The sequence below is a fragment of the Desmodus rotundus genome, chromosome 6 (assembly GCF_022682495.2).
Source record: "Desmodus rotundus isolate HL8 chromosome 6, HLdesRot8A.1, whole genome shotgun sequence".
Taxonomy (NCBI): Eukaryota; Metazoa; Chordata; class Mammalia; order Chiroptera; family Phyllostomidae; genus Desmodus; species Desmodus rotundus.
The window spans coordinates 112789884-112811988 of record NC_071392.1 but is presented as its reverse complement, the minus strand read 5'-3'; the positions used below and the strand labels follow the sequence as shown (position 1 = coordinate 112811988).

At 40.3% G+C, this 22105-nt stretch overlaps 1 protein-coding gene and 1 pseudogene across 2 annotated transcripts in view; one reads left to right on the top strand and one right to left on the bottom strand.

Moving 5' to 3' along the window:
* The window catches only part of PIGU (phosphatidylinositol glycan anchor biosynthesis class U), a 97964-nt gene that overhangs the window by 22552 nt on the left and 53307 nt on the right, over positions 1-22105 (bottom strand). For both annotated transcript variants that reach the window (XM_024559521.3, XM_071221770.1), the window contains 2 exons: positions 3030-3184; positions 1277-1420 (listed from right to left, as the gene is read on the bottom strand). In XM_024559521.3, coding sequence (XP_024415289.1) covers positions 1277-1420; positions 3030-3184 — 299 coding nt within the window. The remainder of the gene's footprint in view (positions 1-1276; positions 1421-3029; positions 3185-22105) is intronic.
* On the top strand, positions 13743-14391 carry LOC112303615 (large ribosomal subunit protein eL13 pseudogene; annotated as a pseudogene).

Genomic DNA, 22105 nt, shown 5'->3' with positions numbered 1-22105 from the left:
GCAATCTTCATACCCTCTGGCCCCACAACTCTGAGGCCTGGTGGTGGTTGAGGGGGGTGAGGGTGTCACATGACAGTGGTGCTGTTGTCTACCCAGGAACTATCTGTGGTCTTTCCCCTGCAGACAACAAAAGCTGCTAGAGAGCTAGCTACACAGTGAGGAAAGGTGCTCCAGGCTCCCTGCTTCTCCTAGCCCAGTGGCCAGGCCTGACAAGAACCAGGGCAGGGAATGTGGACCACAGACAGCTGGAGAGCTTGCCTGGGTAAGGCTGCCAGAATTCTGGAGACTGCCAGGCCAAGGAAGGATGGTTTTCTGTCAGATGCCAGGCCAAGGCTGTCATGAGAAGGAAGCATCAGCTCTGAGCTTTTCCAGAATGAGAACCATGTGCAGTGGTTCACTGGCCATGAAAACAGCAGAAAGATTAGAGGACACAGGCTCTTGAAATCTAAATCAAACTCCCAGCTTCCCTGGATCATCCAGGCACATCTGTACCAGTTTTCCCTTCTGTGAAGCTAGGATAATAGAACCATTTCTACGGCAAATGCAAATGAACTTTCTCAGGAGATCAGGGTGCTGAGGTACAGGGGGCTGAGCATAGGTTCTGGAGCCAGACAAACCTGAATCCCAGCTCCACTTCTTACTAGCTGTGTGTCTCTGGGGAAATCACTCCACTTCTCTGAACATCAATTTTCTCACTTATAAAATGGGAGTGATAATAAAATAATGCCTATGTCCAAGAGTTGCTGGAAGGGTTAGGTATGAATACATTTCAGAAATCCTAGGAAGGTACCTGGGAGGGAGCTGGTCTCAACATATGTTAGCTCTCTCATACTGGGAAGAGAGCTCCACAGACAAACCTTTTGAGAGAAGTTAGTCCGAAGATTAAACAGAGCTGCTGGCCAGCCTCCCACTGACACATCCTGAGTCCCCTTGGGCCAACTGTTACTGGGATGCTGCTACAGGACACCCAACAAGATTCACTTTTTCCAGACATCCCCTAACCCCAACCTCTGCTCTTATCCAAAAAAGAGAGCGGGCTCAGCAGCAGTGAGGGCTCAAGCAGAGTGAGCCTAGGAGAAACATTAGGGTGCTCCCTGCAGCCCACACTCATGTCAGACTCTTGCTGGCTACGGCCACTGGTCCCCAAGGCGACTGAGGGCAGGGTTCCCTGGGCGAAGACGGCACAAACCTGGCAGCAGATGCTCCCACTTTGAAGGGCACCTGCAAGGCTACAAATGGTTCTGTGCACAAAGAAGCAGCAGATCCAACCACTTACTTCAGCTTTATGGCTAAGGGGATGGTGTAGAAGAAGACGTTGATCTGAAACACACACACAAAGAAGAGGCTGAAGTGCTCAAACATCTCCGCAAAGAAGTACCAAAAAAGACCAATGTTTGGAGTGAGATCTGGAACGGAAAGTCTGGAGTGAAAAACACAAGGGGAGAGAGAAAAAAGAGCAAAGTTATAAATGGTCTGCTTTGACCTGGTTTTCTCCTCAAGACTTTGGTCACTACTGGGCAGTCAAGGGTGACCATCCCCGCAGAGAGCAGGATGTGAGGGGTTCTCTAGGCACCCTGGATATAGGTAACTAACAAAAACTAGGGTCAGTGAATGACAGCCTGTAATAAATATTAGCTAAGCCAAACTCTAGCATGCATCAGAGACCTGAAATAAGCCAGGGATTCATGCTAGAACTCAAAAGACCAGCCCCTACTTAACTGCCAAGACATACACGTTTAAAATTAGGAGATACTCAGTACTGTAACACAAGAGGAATGGGTTTTACGTAAACAATATCTATTTTGGGCACTCCAAAGACTTGCCCAGAGAAACAAGCCAAACAAGCTGCTCCTCCTTGTTCCTGCTCAGCATCCCCACAGCAGGAGCACAGAATGAGCACCTGCCACTGCAGGGGGACTACTAGGGGCTGGAGGAACCACCAGCAGGTTCTAACAAGGACCTCAGGCCTCACCGGACAAGGAAAGGTTTACTTGGAAAACTTTTTGTCAAGTTATATCAGATAAAAATTGGCTGCAATTTGGGCTCTTCTAAAAGTTTATTTGAAAAAATACAGAGCTGAAACCGATGTCAATTCTCAATTTCAAAACAGGAACACATGGGGCATGAAGAAGGACAAACAGGCAGGGGCTCACGGTCAGATTTCACTAACACAGGGTTCCACCCAGGGCAAGTCCTTGCCTCTTGTTGTGACTACACTTCCTTGTCTGTGAAATGAGGTAAAGCACAACACCTGTGACCCAGCAGAACACTAGGAAACGCTTTTCACTCCTACTCAAGGCATTACAGATTTGCTATTCAAGGCAGATCATGAAGAGCTGAAAGTTACTAAGTCATTGTTACACTCAGCCAGGATTTAACACAAATTCGCAGTCCAGAATCCCAAAGGGGAGTCTGCCACTCCAGATCCCTTCCCGACCCTGGCAGCTTTAAGTATCTGTCACCTCGTTGGGCTGTGAGTTCCTTGAAGCTTGGGCAGTGGCTACCCACTCCAGCATACCATACAGACAGCATTTAGAAATGTCTGCAGAATTCACACTGCAGACACCTTCTGATTTTCTCTAAAAAGTATGCACGTGGAAGGTGGCTTTATTTTAAAGAGACCCTCTTGCAGTAGAGGAATATATCCATTCCTGTTTGGGATTGAGCCCAAACCTTCTAGGCAGAAGCTGGTAGTTGCTTTCGGTGTTCCTAGAGGGTGCTCTTTAATTTCACAAGCTCTAGACCAGGGGCTCTCAAAGGGTGTTCCCGGACCAGCACATCAGCATCACCTGAAAACTTGCTAGAAATGCAAATTCTCGCTCCCTACCTCAGACTTACTAAATCAAAACCTCTGGAGGTGGGGACCAGCAAGGTGGGTGTTACCAAGCCCTGAGGGTAATTCTGATGCACTCTGAGGTTTGAAGACCACTGTGTCCAGGTGCTCCCTGGGGTCACTTGCACTCTGATTCCAGCTGGACCTGTGAAAACCAAATTAGCTTCCAGAGTTTTCTAACGAGGTCATTACTTACATGAAGCCGTAGACTGCAGGGATGAAATCCCAGGAGCTGAGAAGGAAGAAGGAGAGGCAAATAACTACCACGAGGCTTCCTACGTACATCATGGCATACTCCCAAAAGAAGATCCAGAAGGCTTTGCTCCTCACTTTCACGGGTATGTACTGCCGCTAGGAAAGAAGGCAAAACAGTGCATTCAGGGAGGTCAAGATTAGAGGGCAGTTATCAGCTTAAACTACAAGATCTCACCTGCAAAACACTGGAAATAAAAAAGTGGAAAATTAAAGGATTGAAAAGATATACTATGTAAACACTAACAAAAGAAAACTAGTTTGGTTATACTGTTACTAGAAAAAATAAACTGTAATGTAAAAAGTAATACAGAGATAAAGATGCTCCATAATGATAAAAAAACTCAAGTCATCAGAAAGAGATAACAATTCTAAACTTATATGTACCTAATAATACAGTCTCAAAATATATAAAACAGACATGGACAGATCTACAAAGGAAAAACAGATAAATCAATCATCAGTAGATAACTGTATAGATCAAAGAGACAAAAATCAGTAACCAAGAAGCATATATGAATATCACACTTAATAAATATGATCTCATAAGATCTTATAAAACATAATACTTATACAGGACAGTATATGTAATAACTGGAGAATTCACATTCATTTTAAGCATTTGGTTGCATATATAAAAATTTACCACTGCCCTGGCTGGTGTAGCTCAGTGGATTGAGTGCAGGCTGGGAACCAAAGGGTCACCAATTCAATTCCCAGGCAGGGCACATGCCTGGGTTGTGGGCCAGGTCCCCAGTAGGGGGCGCATGAGAGGCAACCACACATTGATGATTCTCTCCCTCTCTTTCTCCTTCCCTTCCCCTCTCTCTAAAAAAAATAATAAAGAAAATCTTCAAAAAAATTCCCACATCAGGCCTAAAGCAATTATCAACAAATTTCAAGGAATCTATATCATACAGACACAATTCTGTGATCATAATGCAATTAATCAAAATAATCAAAAGCATTAATAAAAAGATAATCTAAAAATGCCTTTGAAAAATTCTAACCCCTTTTCCAAATAACTCAGTGGTCAAATAAATGATAATAAAAAATTGTTATGTTAGAAATAGTTATAAAAATATCACATACCCTATTTGTATAATGTAGATAAAAGAGTACTCTGAGAAAAAAATACAGCCTTATAAACCTATATTTGAATAAAAGCCTGGAAATTTAAAGCTAAACATCCATTAGAAACAGAATAACAAAATAAACTCCAAAAGAAGGAAGGAAATAATAAAGGTAGAAGTAGAATTTGTTGAAATTGAAAACAAAGCCATAATGTAAGGAAGTAATGAAGCCAAAAGCTAGCTCTTAGAAATGACTGATGAGACTGATGAAGCTCTGATAAGATTGACCAAGAAAAAAAGAGAGATCAAGTAACTTAGGCCAATGTGTTTAAAAAACTGAGGCAAAAACGGACCCAGTCTATAAAACATGTAAATAATTTAAATGTTTCAATTAAAATACCAGTATTATCATGGCTCGTGTGGTTCAGTGGATTGAGTGCTTGCCTAAGAACCAAAAGGTTGCTGGTTCGATTCCTGGTCAGATTACATGTCTGCGTTGCAGGCCAGGTCCCCAGAAGATAGTTTATTCAATAAATGGTGTTGGGAAAATTGGACAAATATGTGCAGAAAAGTGAAACTAGGCCACCTTCTTACATCACGTATAAAAATAATTTCCAAATAGATCAAAGACTTAAATGTTAGACCCAAAACCATAAGAATCCTAGAAAACATATGCAGCAAAATCTCGGATATTGCTCATAGCAATTTTTTTATAAGATACATCTCCCCAGGCGAGGGAAACAAAAGAAAAAAAATAAATGGGACATCAAAGCAGAAAGCTTTTGCACAGCAAAGGAAAACATCAAAATAAAAAGACAACCTGCAGAATGGGAGAACATATTCACCGATATATCTGATAAGGGGTTAATATCCAAAATTTATAAAGTACTTACGAAACTCAACACCAAAAAACTAACAACCTAATTAAAAAATAGGCAAAGGACCTGAATAGACACTTCTCCAAAGAGGACAGAACAGATGGCTAATAGACGTATGAAAAGCCGCTCCACGTCCCTTCAGAGAAAGGGGAGAAATGCAAATTAAAATCACAATAAGATACCATTTCATACCTGTCAGAGTGGCTATCATCAATAAATCAACAAACAAGTGTTGGCAAGGATGTGGAGAAAAGGGAACTCTTTTGCACTGTTGGTGGGAATGCAGACTGGTACAGCCACTGTGGAAAGCAGTGTGGAGATACTTCAAAAAATTAAAAATGGATCTGCCTTTTGACTCAGTGATTCCACTTTTGGGAATTTATTCAAAGAAACCCAAAACACTAATTCAAAAGAACATAAGCACCCCTATGTTCATTGCAGCGTTATTTACAATCACCAAGATATGGAAGCAGCCTAAGTGTTCATCAATAGATAAGTGGATAAAACAACTATGGGACATTTACACAATGGAATTCTACTTGGCCATAAAAAAGAAGAAAATAACAGTATGGGTGGACCTGGAGAACATTATGCTGAGTGAAATAAGCCAGTCAGAGTAAAACAAATACCATATGATCTCACTCATGTGGAATCTAATGAACAAACCGAACTAACAAGCAAAATAGAGACAGACTCAGAGATGGAGAGCAGGATGACTGCTATGAGGGGCGGGTTAGAGGGTGGAGGGATCGAGCAAAAAGGAAAAAGGACTCATGGACACAGACGACAGTGTGGTGATCGCTGGGGGATGGACGGTATAAGGGCACTAAGTGGTAATGGGAAAAAAATACAATAAAGATTAAATTAAAAAAATAAAATGCCAGTATCATACAAACAAAATACATAAAAGGTGGAAATCAAAGGAGATGACAATGAGATGTTATAAATGATCCTTGACTGGATCCTGAACCCACCTCTCCCCAAAAGTGTTATAAAGGCCATGTACATACATGAGAATTTCAATTTGGAGTGCATATATTAAATAATGTGAGTCTATGAGAGTTCAACTTCTTGGGTATGTTAATAGCATTGTGGTTATGTAGAAGAATGCTCTAGTTCTTAAGAGTTACCTGCTGAGTATTTAGAGTTGTTATGTCTTACTGTCTGTCACTTCCTGGCAATGAGTCAAAGAAAAAAAATGGTATATTTAGCCTTGGCTGGTGTGGCTCAGTGGATTGAGCACTTGCCTCTGAACCAAAGGGTTGCCAGTTCGATTCCCAGTCAGGGCACATGCCTGGGTTGTGGGCCCCGGTGGGGGGGACGCAAGAGGTAACCATACACTGATGTTTCTCTCCCTCTCTTTCTCTCTCCTTTCCCCTCTGTCTAAAAATAAATAAATACAATCTTTAAAAAAATATATTAAATCTACATTAAGATATAGAAAACGTGGCAAAATGATAACTGGGGAGTCTACAAAAAGATATTTATTGCTCTATTTCAACTTTTCTGAAGCATGAAATAAAAAATTAGGGGAAAAAAACAATTCAAGAAGAAACAGACAAATCTGAATTTTCCCGCATTTAAGAAATTGCATTAGTAATGAAAAATTTTCCCATAGAGAAAAGAGCAGGCCCAGCCAGTTTTACAGGAAAGTTCTACCAACAGTCAAGAAGCAGGTGATTGTAATCTTCCATTAACTCTTTCACAGCAAATAATATAAACCTGATACCAAAATCATTTAACCAACACAAATGCAAAACATTCAAAATGAGATATCTAATATAATTCAGCAACATGAAAAAGATCATGATAAAGTTGTATTATGACTAGGTTGAGTTTATTTCAAAAACTCAAGGTTAGTTCCACATAAGAAAAGCTATTAACATATGTATCACCAACAGCTTTAAGATAAGAAATCATGTTAGTATCTAGATATATGCAATAACCACTTATGATAAAAACAAACAGTGAAGTGGCAGGGTAAAAAATTAACACACAAATAGACTTCAACTGCACAAATATAAACAATTAGAGGACACAATGGTAGAGAAAACCTCATTTATAATAATACCAAGGAAAATAAAACTTAGATTTAAATTTAACAGGAAATATGCAAAACTTTTTAAAAATATATTTATTGATTATGCTATTACAGTTGTCCCATTTCCCCCCCCTTCACTCCACTCCATCCTGTCCACCCCCTCCCTCCCACATTTCCCCCCTATAGTTCATGTCCATGGGTCATACTTATAAGTTCTTTGGCTTCTACATTTCCTACACTATTCTTACTCTCCCCCTGTCTATTTTCTACCTATCATTTATGCTACTTATTCTCTGTACTTTTCCCCCCTCACTCCCCCTCCCACTCTCCTACTGATAACCCTTCATGTGATCTCCATTTCTGTGGTTCTGTTCCTGTTCTAGTTGTTTGCTTAGTTTGCTTTTGTTTTTGTTTTAGGTGTGGCTGTTAAGAACTGTGAGTTTGCTGTCATTTTTACTGCTCATATTTTTTATCTTCTTTGTCTTAGATAAATCCCTTTAACATTTCATATAATAAGGGCTTGGTGATGATGAACTCCTTTAACTTGACCTTATCTGAGAAACACTTTGTCTTCTCTTCCATTCTAAATGATAGTTTTGCTGGATAGAGCAATCTTGGATGTAGGTCCTTGCCTTTCATGACTTGGAATACTTCTTTCCAGCCCCTTCTTGCCTGTACAGTCTCTTTTGAGAAATCAGCTGACAGTCTTATGGGAACCCCTTTGTAGGTAACTGTGTCCTTATCCCTTGCTGCTTCTAAGATTCTCTCCCTCTGTTTAATCTTGGGTAATGTAATTATGATGTGCCTTGGTGTGTTCCTCCTTGGGTCCAGCTTTTTGGGACTCTCTGAGCTTCCTGGACTTCCTGGAAGTCTATTTCCTTTGCCAGATTAGGGAAGTTCTCCTTCATTATTTGTTCAAATAAGTTTTCAATTTTTTGTTCTTCCTCTTCTCCCTCTGGCACCCCTGTAATTTGGATGTTGGAACGTTTCAAGATGTCCTGGAGGCTCCTAAGCCTCTTCTCGTTTTTATGAATTCTTGTTGCTTCATTCTTCTCTGGTTGGATATTTCTTTCTTCCTTCTGGTCCACACCGGTGATTTGAGTCCCAGTTTCCTTCACATCACTATTGGTTCCCTGTACATTTTCCTTTGTTTCTCTTAGCATAGCCTTCATTTTTTCATCTAATTTGTGACCAAATCCAGCCAATTCTGTGAGCATCCTAATTACCAGTGTTTTGAACTGTGCATCTGATAGGTTGGCTATCTGTTCGCTGCTTAGTTGAATTATTTCTGGAGCTTTTACCTGTTCTTTCATTTGGGCCTTTTTTTTTTGTCTCAGCACGCCTGTTACGTAAAGGGGCGGAGCTTTAGGTAATCACCAGGGCTGGGTAACTGCTGGCCGCTGTGCTGTGACACTGTACGTGGGGGAGGGGCTGAGAGGGAGCAATGGCACCTGCTCCACTCTCTGCCGAATTTCAGTCACTCCCTCCGCTACCCACAATCAAACTGGGTCCATCTGGTGCTGTTTCCTGAGTGGGTGGGCTTGTGCACGTTCTAGGCCCCTGTGGGTCTCTCCAATGAGCTCTCCTGTGAGGCTGGGAGTTTCTCCCGCTGCCGCCTAACCCCCACGGGTGTTTTCACTCAGAGGTTTGAGGCTTTATTTCCCCGAGCTGGAGCCCTGGGTTGTGTGGTCTGCTTCAATCCCCCACCATTCCTCTGGGTTTATCTGTGGGCGAATGTGGGGCCGCAGGGTCTGCTAGCTGTCCCACTGCCTGCCCACGTTTGTTCCACAATCCGCCACTCTGGGTCCCGCCGCCTTGCATCGAGTCCTGTCCACCCCGGCTGCCAGTCTCCGCCCCTCCTACCGGTCTGGACGAATGTTTCTTCTTTATTTCCGTGGTTGTCGGACTTCCACGCGGTTCGATTTTCTGTCAGTTCTGGTTGTTTTTTGTTTTTAAATTGTCCTTCTTTTGGTTGTGCGAGGAGGCGCAGTGTGTCTACCTACGCCTCCATCTTGGTTTTTCTCAAAATATGCAAAACTTATTCAAGGAAAATTTTAAAGCAATCCTGAAAGCCACTGAAGTCAACTTGATCCAATGGTTATCTCCTGTTCTTGTTTAGGATGATTCAATATTATAAATATATCAGTTCTCCTTAAATTAATTTACAAACTGTATGCAATAATGCAACCCCAATAAAAATACCAACCAGCTACTTTATTATACAAGATGACATTTACGTTCATACGGAAAAGCAAACATACAAGATTAGCTGGGAAAACAGATAAGGAAAAATCATGATGTGTTGACTAGTCCTATCAGACATTAAAATGCACTATCAAACCTCTATAATTAAGATAGTACAATACTGGCACATAAATAGACAAATAGACTAGTGGAATAGAATAGGAAATCTAGCAGTAGACCAAAATATAGAAATTTAATATATGACAAAGGTGGTATATCACTGGGGTAGAGATGGACTTTTTCGTAAATGGAGCCAGGAAAACTTAGGTAACCACTTGGAAAAAGAAAAGTAGACCTATATCTCACACTGCTATTGTAATAAACTCCAAATAAATTAGGAATATAAATATTTTTAAATGAAACCATGAAATGCTAGAAAAAACATGGTAAATTTGTCTTTAACCATGATGTAGAGGACCTCAAAATCCAGAGGCAATAAAAAACTGATTAAATTTGTTTGCATAAAAATGGAAATCTGCACAACAAAATCACCATAAATAAAATGAGAATATATGTCCATACAAAAATTCACACATGTTCGCAGCAGCATTATTCATAATAGCCTAAAATCAGAAACAACCCAAATGCCTATCAATTGGTGAATGAATAAATAAAATAGAGCATACCATACAAGGGAATAGTATTTGGCAATAAAAAGGAATGAAGTACTAATAATACATGCTACAACAGAGATGAACCTTGGAAACATCACGCTAAGTGAAAGAAAAGACTGCATATTTTATGATTCCACTTATATGAAATGTGCGGGCAGGATAGGGACATCTATAAAGACAGAAAGCAGAACAGGGCTGGAGGAGAGAAAGACACTGAGGGAAAACAGAGAGTGACTGCACATGGGCATGCAGTTTCTTTCGGGGTGACAAAAATGTTGTATAATTGATTGTGGTGATGTCGGCACAACTCTGCATATACAAAAAATTAACTACACTTCAGGTAAATTGTATGGTATGTAAATTATATCTTGGTAAACAATAAAAGCTGGTAGAAGAAAAACAGTATAAACAAAGTCAAAAGACTTTGAAAAACTGGAAGAAAATATTTGCAAAGAGTTAGTACTCTTAACATATCAGTACTCTTAAAAATTGAGAGAAAAAGGACCTAAATCCAATAGAAAAATGAGAGGGGGAAGTGAACAAACATGAAAAAAATGTCCACATGTACTCATAGTTAAGAGAAATGCCAGTTAAGACGACAGTGAGATATCATTTCTCAAGATCAGACTGGCACAATTTTTACATCTGACAACACATTCTGTTAGTGAGCCTGTGGGAAAACAGGCTCTCTCCTACATTGCTGGTGGGAATAGAAAGTTTGTACAATCCTGCTGGAGGGAAATGGGAAAAGACCTAATAAAACTACCTATGCCCTTTGGATCCAGTAATTCTACTTCTAGAAATCTATCTTGAAGACATGCCTCCAACAATATGAAAGTACACATATGCACAGTTACTCATTACAGCATTAACTGCAATCGCAAAATATTAGAAACAATCTAAAGTCCCACACACTGGAGAAAAATTAACACAATGGAGTACTATGCAGCTGTAAAGAAAAAAGGAATGAGGAATATCTCTATGCTTCAATAATTTCGAGGAAATAATGTGAAGTGAAAAAAGCAAAGCACTAAAGAGTATCTAGAGTATGCTATCATTCATATAAGAAAGAAGGGGATATAAGAAAACATACATGTATCTATTCATTTGTGCAAAAGCAATACAGAAAAGATAAACCGGAAACTAAAGAGGATCATTACTTGGGGTGACAGGGAAAGTAGAAAGCAAAGAACAAGATGGCATGGATGAGGAAAAATAATACTTCTCTAAATATGTCTTTTTGTATAGCTGACTCTTAGAATCACAGTAATATTTCAGTCTCTTCACATGCCCCAAAATAAACAATAAAAAGTCAACCAGGATGTAGGGGAAATCCAAAATGAATACAGACAGTAATAAATTTAACTGTATCACAAATTAATAACGTAACCACACTGAAGGGTCACATGGGGGTAGAAATGAACTAAACTAAGCAATTACGAGAAACAGTAACTTCACAGGATATTGTAAGGCTAAACACAAAAAGAACTAAGACACACACACACACACATATATATATATATGTGTGTGTTATCACGAGTCAGCAAGTGTGTCTCCTGTTTCCTGCAGGGGTAAGCCTCACAGCATTCCAGAACCACCTTATGTGCTTGCTAGAATTGAACAAACAAGAAAATATACTGCAGACAAGGAGAGTTAGGTTTCTCACTGTTAAGAGAAAGAAATTATAAATAAGGAAAAAGGAGAGACTAAAGTAAACCCTATAGGGTTGTATTGGAATCATAGGTATCAGTATAAACAGAGAAAAAGGTACAGAATTACAAATGCGTGTATGTATCGGCAGTATACATACATTGCTTCAGAGCGCTGTCTGTTAGAAGCAATGACTCCCTAATAATAAGCACGCCTAAACCTTTGGTTTCTAAACAGCATTCTCCAATAACAGGAATCAAGTCAAGAGTCCTTAAAGTTGTATTGATTTCAGGGCTGAGGCAAGGAAAATACAAGATGAGCCTGGAACATCTTTAGGAAAAAGGGAAGGAAATGCTCAAAAATAGGTGGGACTTGTTAAAAGAACACAAGCCAGTCTGAAGGAGCACTTAATGGTCAAAGATAGAAAAACTGAGCAATAAGCTAATGATAGGATCCAGTTTTTTAAAAGTGAAATTCATATAACATATATTTAAGCATTTTAAAATGTGCAATTCGGTGACCATTTTGATTATGTATAACTCATAGGTTCTTTAATACTTGCTTTGAAAGAAGTTTGAGGTAGGTGAGGGTTAGCTCCTCCTCTAGAATCTCACCAAACAAAGCAAGTTCCAGAGTACATTCTGGTATACTTTGCAACATAAACAAAAATTCATTAGCAAGCAGGCACAAAACAATTCACACAATCTATCCTAGAAGGTCAAGTAAGTCCCAGCCCTCTCCCCTTTTAACTGTTTAAATTGCCACTTGCAGGAAAGATTTACTCAAAGCAGAAGTGACAAAATCCCAGAGGCAGAAGTTCTGTTGCCCTTTGGAGTCACGTTAGAAATTCTCCTAACTGAAGGCTAGACAAAGAATAGGTTAGGAATTAAGCCTCAGGCACCGTCTCCAAGGGAAGAAGTTATAGGCCTTCCTAGATTCTTCTGTGTTCATGCACGTATAGAAAGTGTCCATTTCTTTTGAATACTTCAATTTCACCAATAAGAGCCTACTTCTAAAATTAATTTTGCTAATCAACAAGATGCTCACCAATAAAAATCCAATAGGTTTCTGGCAGTCACATGCTAATTGGCAAAGGTATAGCTTAACCTATAGAGAGCAAAGCACTGAGGATAGCCACCTGTGGAGTGGGGCCTTTCTGATACAAGTTAGATGACCACAGTAGAATGAGATGATGCTTCATAAAAGCAACTCACTGCCACTTAAGTTGAAGCAGCTAATTGGCACATATATACTGCCAGAGAGTCTATGCAGAAGTATGTACAAAGTATAGACATTATAACTCCTTGGTAAAGACTTTAAGGAGGATTGGAAGCTAGCCAAGAGATTGAAACTAGAGATAACATTACTGTTAACAGACATGAGGGGTGGGGTGTCTGATCAACTGTCTCTAAACTTGCATACTTCTAATATCTCTGTTCTTAACCCTCTTTAAAACTGTGTGCTCCTCTAGCCACATGTGGCTATTTAAATTTAAATTAATGGCCCCAGCTGCTGTGGCTCAGTGGATTGAGTGCCAGCCTCTAAACCAAAGGGTCTCTAGTTCAAGTCCCAGTCAGGGCAACACGTGCCTGGGTTGCAGGCCAGATCCCTAGTGTGGGGCACATGAGAGGCAACCACACGTTGATGTCTTTCTCCCTCTTTCTTCCTCCTTTCCTCTCTCTCTAAAAATAAATAAATAATTTTAAATAAATAAATAAATAAATTTGAATTAATGGCTCTGGCCCAGTAGCTCAGTTGGTTAGAGCATCATCCCAGTATGGAAAATAATTCTACAAAGAAGGGACATTCATAGATAAATTCAAAGAAGGCACTTAGATTCTGAGTTTCTTCCCAGAGTTCTACCTGCTTTTGGTCATCTATTTTGATCCACACACCCAGGAAATGAGGTCTCATTCTTCACAAATCCCATTAGCAACCCCCAAGTCTTGGTTTGCTACCACATTCTCAGGGCTTGTTGTACCTACAGTGTTATTGTAGATGTTTGGGTGGAAATGATTTTTTTGCCCCGGAAATCTGTGATTATAAAATGGCCACTAAATTTTAAGGTATAATTTTTGGGTTTTCGTTTGTTTGTTTTTAAAGCTTTTATCCGGGGATTGTTCTCCTTCAGAGAAGTTGGGCCCGTAGGCAGCAGCCATGGCGCCCAGACGAAATGGCATGATTCTAAAGCCCCACTTCCACAAGGATTGGCAGCGGCATGTTGCCAGGTGGTTTAACCAGCTGGGTGCAGAAGATCCGTAGACACAAGGCCCGGCAAGGCAAAGCACATGGCATGGTCCCACAACCCATCTGGCTCATAGTGAGATGCCCCAGGTGGGGTACCACACCAAAGTGCAAGCCGGCAGGGGCTTCGGCTTGGAATAGTTAAAGACAGCGGGCATCCACAAAAATGTGGCCCAGACCACTGGGATCTTAGCAGATCCCAGGAGGCGGAACAAGTCCACTGAGTCTTTGCAGGCCAACGTGCAACAGCAGAAGGAATACTGCTTCAAGTTCATCCTCTTCCCCCAGGAAGCCCTCAGCCCCCAAGAAGGGAGACAGCTCTGAAAAAGACCTCAAATTGGTCACCCAACTGACAGGACCAGTCATGCCCATACGGAATGTCTACAAGAAGGAGAAAGCCAGGGTCATCACAGAGGAAGAGAAGAACCTCCAGGCCTTTGCCAGTCTTCGCGTGGTGGGTGCCAATGCTCCGCTCTTTGGCATCTGGGCAAAAAGAGCCAAGGCAGCTGCAGAAAAGGATGTTGAAAAGAAAATGAAAGTGCTGTTGGCAACTTGTGATTAAAAAAAAAAATTTATTATTTAGTTTTAGAGAGAGGGGAAAGGAGGAAGAAAGGGAGAGAAATACAGATGTGAGAGAGAAACATCGACTGGTTGCCTCTTGTGTGGACCCCAACTGGGGACCTAACCTGCAACCCAGGCAAGTGCCCTGATGGGGATCCAATGGGCAGCCTGTCGCATTGCCAGACGATGCCCAACCAACTGAGCCACACTGGTCAGGGCTAGTTTTTGTTTTTAAGACTTGGTATTCAGAATCAGGTTTGCTTTGGGAAACAAAACCCTGAAAATATAAAGTAATGTAGAATATTTACTGAGTCTACTTACAGAAACTGAACTTGTACTTAATCTTTGAGGACTACTACTGTTACATAAAGTGAGGCACGTCTGAAATTCTTAAAAGAGAACTCAAGCCCTGGCCAAGTGGCTCAGTTGGTTGGAGCTCAGTTGGTTGTGGGTTCAATTCCCAGTCAGGGCACATACCAACATTGCAGGTTTGATCCTAGTTGGGGCACATACAGAAAGCAACCAATCGATGTGTCTCTCACATCAATGTGTCTCTCTCTTTCTTCCTCCCTGTCTCTAAAAATCAATAAACATATCCTTGGATGAAGATTTTTAAAAATTAAAAAAAAAAAGAAAGAAAGAAATGTAAGGAATCCTTTGATGGTTTGTTATTTATAAACCCTGGAGCCAAACTTAGTCTACAAGTTCCAGACTGCAAATTTCCCAATGAAGAGATGAGGATTCATTTTACCCACCTCTTTTGCTCAATAGCAAATGCTGACTTAAAATGAAAAGTATGTAAGTAGAAGGGTTGAAAGAATGGTGCTTAAACATTCTGATCAATTTTTAAAACTTATTGTAAAATAAAACACAGAAAATCACATAAAACAAATATGTAGCTTAGTGAATGGTTATAAGGCAAACATCCTTATAACCCACTATCCAGGTCAACAGAAAGACATTTCCAGCGATTCCCTAAGTCTCTCTCTGTGTCCTGTCCCAACCACAATCCTCTCTTCCCTCCAGAGTAACCACATATATCCTGGCTTTTATAATAACAGATATCGTCACTTCCTTTCATTTTTTAAATGGTTTTCCACCTAAATGTGCATCCCTTTACACTATAGTTCAGTGTTGGCCATATTTTTTAAATTTGATTTAACTTTATTTATTTTTAGAGAGAGGAGAAAGGAAGGAGACAGAGAGGGAGAAAAACATCGTACATATGTGAGAGAAACATTGCTTGGTTGCCTCTTGCACACCCCCAAACGGGGACCTGGCTGGCAACCCACGCATGTGCCCTGACTGGGAATAGAACTGGTGACCTTTTGATTTGAAGGCCAGCAGTCAATCCATTGAGCTACACCAGCCAGGGCTGATTCAACTTTCGTTTTTTTTATTAAAGATTTTATTTATTTATTTTTAGAGAGAGGAAGGGAAGGAAAAAGAGAGGGAGAGAGACATCAATGTGCAGTTGCCTCTCATGCGCCCCATACTGGGGACCTGGCCCACAACCCAGGCATGTGCTCTGACTAGGAATCGAACCAGCAACCCTTTGGTTCGCTGGCTAGCACTCAATCCACTGAGACACACCAGCCAGCGCTAACTCAACTTTTAAATCTCTTTTAATTTACAGGTCGTCTCTCTCGCCTCATTCCTACCCATGTCTTTTTTCTTTTCTCTCCTTACAATTCATCTGTTGAAGAACCTGGGGCATTTAACCTATTGAACATCCTACAACCTGTTTTTTTGCTAATTACATACTTTGTCTTCAGTATTTCTTACAAATGGCAGCTGGATCCAGAGGCTTGATCAATTCTGGATTTGATCCCCTTGGCAAAACTTTGGCAGCAGTGTGTTATTTCATCAGGAGACATCATTTTCTATTTTTTATTTTATTTTATTTTATTTTATTTATTTATTTATTTATTTTTATTTTATTTTATTTTATTTTATTTTATTATTTTATTTTATTTTTATTTTACTTTACTTTACTTTACTTTACTTTACTTTACTTTATTCTTTTATTTTACTTTTTGTCCTCAACTGAAGACATTTTTTTTCCATTGCTTTTAGAGAGACAGGGTTTAGACAAAAGGGAAGAGAAGGAGAGAGAGAGAGAGAGAGAGAGAGAGAGAGAGAAACACCTATGTGAGAGAGAAACATTGACTGGTTGCCTTTTGTACACGCCCAACCAGGGACTGAACCTGCAACCTAGGCATGTGCTCTGACTCTAAATCCAACCTGCAACCTTTTGGTTTGCAGGACGATGCCCAACCAACTGGGTCACACTGGCCAGGGAGATTGTTTGTTTTTGTGATGTTAGTACCCATTAATGCTCAATGCCTAGATCAACTGGGGTTGCAAAATTATACTATCCTATCATTTTGTTTCCATTTATAAGCTGAAATAATTTCATAAAGAGAAATCTCCTCTTGCCTACTATATGGTTACCTTGTGGTACAGAAAAGGCAAGATAAATGCTTAATTTTTTTCCACTTATTTATCCAGTCTTTAAGATAATAAATTTGTTCCCTGTCAATTATTTTAATTTGACTAATTAGGTTTTCTTTTAAACATCATTATGAATGCCTGCACTTAAATATATTCATAGGTTTCGGTCCATTTCAATTCTTTTTCCTAAAGCTCAAATTAGCTACCTTTGGTCAGTGGGAGCCTCTCCAAGTCAGATCCGGAGTCCTTTTGAGATGGCCCCAGTAGCCAGCCTTTGCTAGCTTCCATGTCACCTGGTATGACAATGTTCCAAGACCATCCTGTACATGACCTGCCCTAAACCTACAATCAGCCATTTCGCTCAGAAGCCTCGGTTTCTTTCAATGGGTAAATGGTGTTTTAGGATCACAACTGGGCCCCGAGGACGCTTGTTGATACTGGGTTGGTCACTGTTTCCAGACCTTTTAGTAGACATAAACATAGACACACACACACACACACACACACACACACACACACACACACACACATTAAAATACCTACAGGGACCAGGCAAGTGACCAATGAAGAGAGATGAAGCACAGGGATTGTGGTAAAACAGAGTATGCTTTTTCTAAAGGAGACAGATCTTCAAATTTTTCAAAAGAAGCTAAAAATATAAATTTTTAACAAAATTTTAAAACATTGACAATCAATTTAAAAAACAAAACACTATGGTCAAATCCATGAGCCAGATGTGGTCCATAGACTATGTGCACTCCCGACCTGAAAAACTGAACCAGCAGTTATAGACTCAAAGTCACATTGTTGCTAATGTATAAAAATATTTGGGGAAGTAAGAGGATTCTCCGACTGTTTCAGGAAAAAACAAACTACAATAAGGAAGGAGAAATGTATAATTATCTCTCTCTCTCCAACTCTCTAAATCACTAGGAAGGCCCTGGCTGGTGTGGCTCAGTGGATTGAGTGCTGGGCTGTGAACCGAAAGGTCACCAGTTCGATTCCCACTCAGGGCACATGCCTGGGTTGCAGGCCAGGTCCTCACTTGGGGGTGTGTGAGAGACAACCAATCACTCTACCCTCACACATGAATGTTTCTCTTCCTTTCTTTCACCCTTCCTTCCCCTCTCTCTAAAAATAAATAAATAAAATCTTAAAAAAAAAAAGTTAAAAAAATAAATTAAAAAAAAATAAACCACTAGGAAGAAAAGCTTTTCCTATACAGAAATCATTTTCTTCTGGAACTATGTTGTAAAAAGAAAAAAGTCAGTTATATTAGAATAAACTCAAAGAAACTCTTTAAATAAGGTCTTAACAAAGGAAACTCTTCTAAAGCACTAATTCAGAAAGATACAGGCACCCCTCTATTCATTGCAGCATTATGTACAACAGCCAAGATACGGAAGCAACCCAAGTGCCTATCAACAGGGGTTGATAGGGGATGAGGGGATAAAAATGTTGTGATACATGTATGCAGGAGAATATTACTTGGCCATAAAAAAAAAGAATGAAATCTTACCATTTGCGACAGCATGGATGGACCTAGAGGGCATTATGAAATAAGTCAGACAAAGAAAGACAAATACCATATGATTTTACTTATATGGGGAACCTAAAGAGCAAAATAAACAAAACAGAAACAGACTCATAGATACAGAGGACAAACTGACAGTTGCCAGAGGGGAGGGCGTTGGGGAGCTGGGTGAAAAAGATGAAGGGATTAAGAAGTACAAATTGGTAGTTACAAAATAGTCATGGGGACGTAAAGTACAGCATAGGGAATTTGGTCAATAATATTGTAATAACTATGCATGGTGTCAGGTAGGTATTTGAAATATTGGGGGAGGAATCATGTTGTAAATCATGATTGTTTAAGCACTACATTGTACACCTGAAACTAATATAAAATAACACTGAATGTCAACTGTAATTGAAAAACAAAATTTAAAAAAAAAGGAAAAAAAACAGAAAGAAACTCGTCCTGGCTGGTGTGGCTCAGTTGGTTGGGTGTCATCCCACAAATCAAAGGATCGCAGGTTCGATTCCGGATCAGGGCACATGCCTAGGTTTCAGGTTTGGTCCCTGGTCAGGGTGTGTACAAAGGACAGCCAATCAATGTTTCTCTCCTTCTTTTTCTCCCTCCCCTTCCCTCTCTCTAAAGTCAATAAGTATGTCCTCGGGTGAGGATAAAAAAAAAAAAGAAACTCAACGAAGTTTTTTATACCTAAGCTCTTAGAGTCTAAGGATGAGACCTGGGATAAGTCTTACTGCAAATGCATGATCATGCCCTTACCCTCATTTTTACGTGTTCTAAAACGAAAGGAAGCTATCAGCATTGCCGCATTGCTTAGATCCCCTTTGGGAAGTAGCAGAGACAACAGAAAGCTTCCGGGGAAAGAGGAAATAAGATGTGAAAGTTTTAAACAGCCCCAAAGAAGGTCTAGGGCTGGGCCTCATTATCAAGAATGACTTGGTTGGGTTTGGCTCCTTTGGTAGTACCATGTAACCTACCCCAAACTCCAGAAAGTATAGAAATCACAGGATTGCCCTGGCTGGTGTGGCTCAGTGGATCATATGCAGGCCTGCAAACCAAATGGTTACAGGTTCGGTTCCCAGTCAGGGCACATGCCAGGGTTGCCAGCCAGGTCCCCAGTGGGGGGTGTGCGAGAGGCAACCACACACTGATGTTTTGCTCCCTCTCTTTTTCCTTCCCTTCTCCTCTGTCTGGAAATAAATAAATAAAACCTTAAATTAAAAAAAAAAAAAAAAGAAATCACAGGATTAACCTTTCCAGTTCAAAGACAAGAGAATGTCAGACTGGATTAAAGCAAAAACCATAACAGCACTCACAAGGTATTTTCCCCTGGTTTCTGTTACTTTCTTTCCAAGAAAATAAGAACTTCAAGCCATCTAAGGGTGTCCAAGGCTTTAGAGTCCCAAGCACAAGGAAGGAAGGAACTAGAAACTTCCCTGACTGCACTAGGAGCCTCCCTTTGCCAGCCTCACAGCTCGGTCTCAAGGTCCTGTGCACTCTAGGGCTGTAAATTTTATTCTGCATGCTTTCAGATCATAACATTTTAGGCTGATCTCTCATTTGGAAACTAGGCCCTAAGCCAAGGTCAGAGGAAGAGTAAAGTTGGGGGAGGAGACCAGTGGGCTCAAACTACCATTCTCACAGGTGACTCACTAGAGAGCCAGATACAGCAGCCCCTGCCTTTGATCCTGAAGCCTTCCTGGGCGTGTCTCACTAGGGAAGAGAAAAACAGCTTTGCCTCTGGCACTGGTTGGACATTAGCTTGTCCAACACCTACCTTCTAAAAATTCCACCAGTAGAATGGAGACAGGTTTGTAGTGACAAAGAAGTAAGTACAAACTAACTTTTATAGTTCCTTTGACTCTAGAAAATGAAATATTTTCTTTTCCCCTCATCACCCCTTGAACCTTCAAACTGGTGGCCATAGAAAGGTCTCTGAACATTTGAACACTAAGAACCATAACTAATAGCTATTGAACTCTTATCATACTCCGTTCTAAATATTTGACAGGTATTAACCCTTTGAAGTAGCTACTATTATATTATCTCCATTTTATACATGAGGCAACCGAGGCATAGAGTAGTTACTTGCCCAGAATCACAAAGCTAGTAAGTACCCAAGCCGATAACTTCAGTGCCTGTAATTCTATTTCCTTTTTACTACAAAATTTTCAAACACACAGAGAAGTTAAAAGAATATGCTAATCAACCATTTATCTGTCATCTAGATCAAATATTAACACCTTACCATGTTTTTATCTGTGTGTATAAATTTTTCTGTGTATAAATTTTCTATATCATACCTCTCCCCAAAACACTTCTACATGTAGCTCCTAAAAAGAAGGACGTTCTCCTATATACCACAATACTATTATCACATTCAAGAAATTACAATTCCCTATCACCATCTGATATCTAATGTATTATCAACATATTCTAAATGTCCTCCAAATATCGGTTGTAGCCATTTTTTCCAAACCAGAATCCAATCAAGATTCACCTATTCCACTTAGTTATAATGTCTACTTAGTCCAGAACAGTCCTCTCACCTTGTCTCTTTCATGATGATGACTTTCCTCACTGGAGGACTTTTTAAAATTAATTTTAGAGAAAGGAAAGGGGAGAGAGAGAAACATTGATTCGTTGTCTCCCATACACACCTGCCCGGGGATCGAACTCGTAACCTTTTGGTGTATGACACTCCAACCAACTGAGCCACCTGGCCAGTTCCTTTTTAAAAGGCAGGGAACTGCTTAGTTCTTTCCTTCTAATTATTAATTTTCAGAGTAAGAAATTGGTAAAACAGCTATATCTAATGATGATGTGACCTTTTTTCTCTCCTCACCCCTTTTCTGAGCATAACTATGGACACATGGACTTCTATTTATTCAGTGTTTTACAATTACTGGATGCTCAGAATATCCTAAATATAGACAGCAGGAGCCCCTCTGAGCTGGTTCCATTGTTCTTTTGACATAGTACCATTAGTATCTGAGGACATTACATTGCTTTCTATCTTAACTTATGTGCGACATTCAGGCCTGCACACTTATGTGCGACATTACACAACCTTTCCTAGAGGGAAGCATGTGCCTTTGGAGGGCTCAAAAAAACTGTGAGAAAAATACAGTGTTAAGAGCAGATGTGTCACTTCCTTGTGGGTATCAAATCCATTTTAATTTGGGACTTAAAAGATTATCAGGTCCAGCTACCCATGCTTAGCCAAGACTCCCTGACAAGTGGCTGTTGAGCCTGTGGCCTAAACTTGGTGATTCACAGGGAACTCAACTCCCCTGAGACATCCCATGCTGTCACAGAACTGCTGCTTTATACTGAGTTGCTCGTAGCTCCCATGCATTACTTCTGGAGTAGGAATCTCCCAGAAACTCAGGCCTAAAGGGTCCACTTAATAGTCTCTGAAAGGATAATTTCCTCTTCTGTTCCCTCCCTCATATTTAAACAGGTGGGTTTGTTTCCTGGATGTGACGGACTGATTTTCCAAATGCTGTGCTATGACTCACAAAGCCCTACTGCCTTTTAGGACACTTTAAATACTTACATAAAAACATGTAGCCCTGGCCAGGTGGGTCAGTTGATTGGAACATCGCCCTGTACACCAAAAAGGATGTGGGATCCATCCCCAGTAGGGGTGCATACAGGAGGCAACCAATAGATATTTGTTTGCCTCTCTCTCTTTTTATCCCTTCCTTTCTCTCTACATCAATAA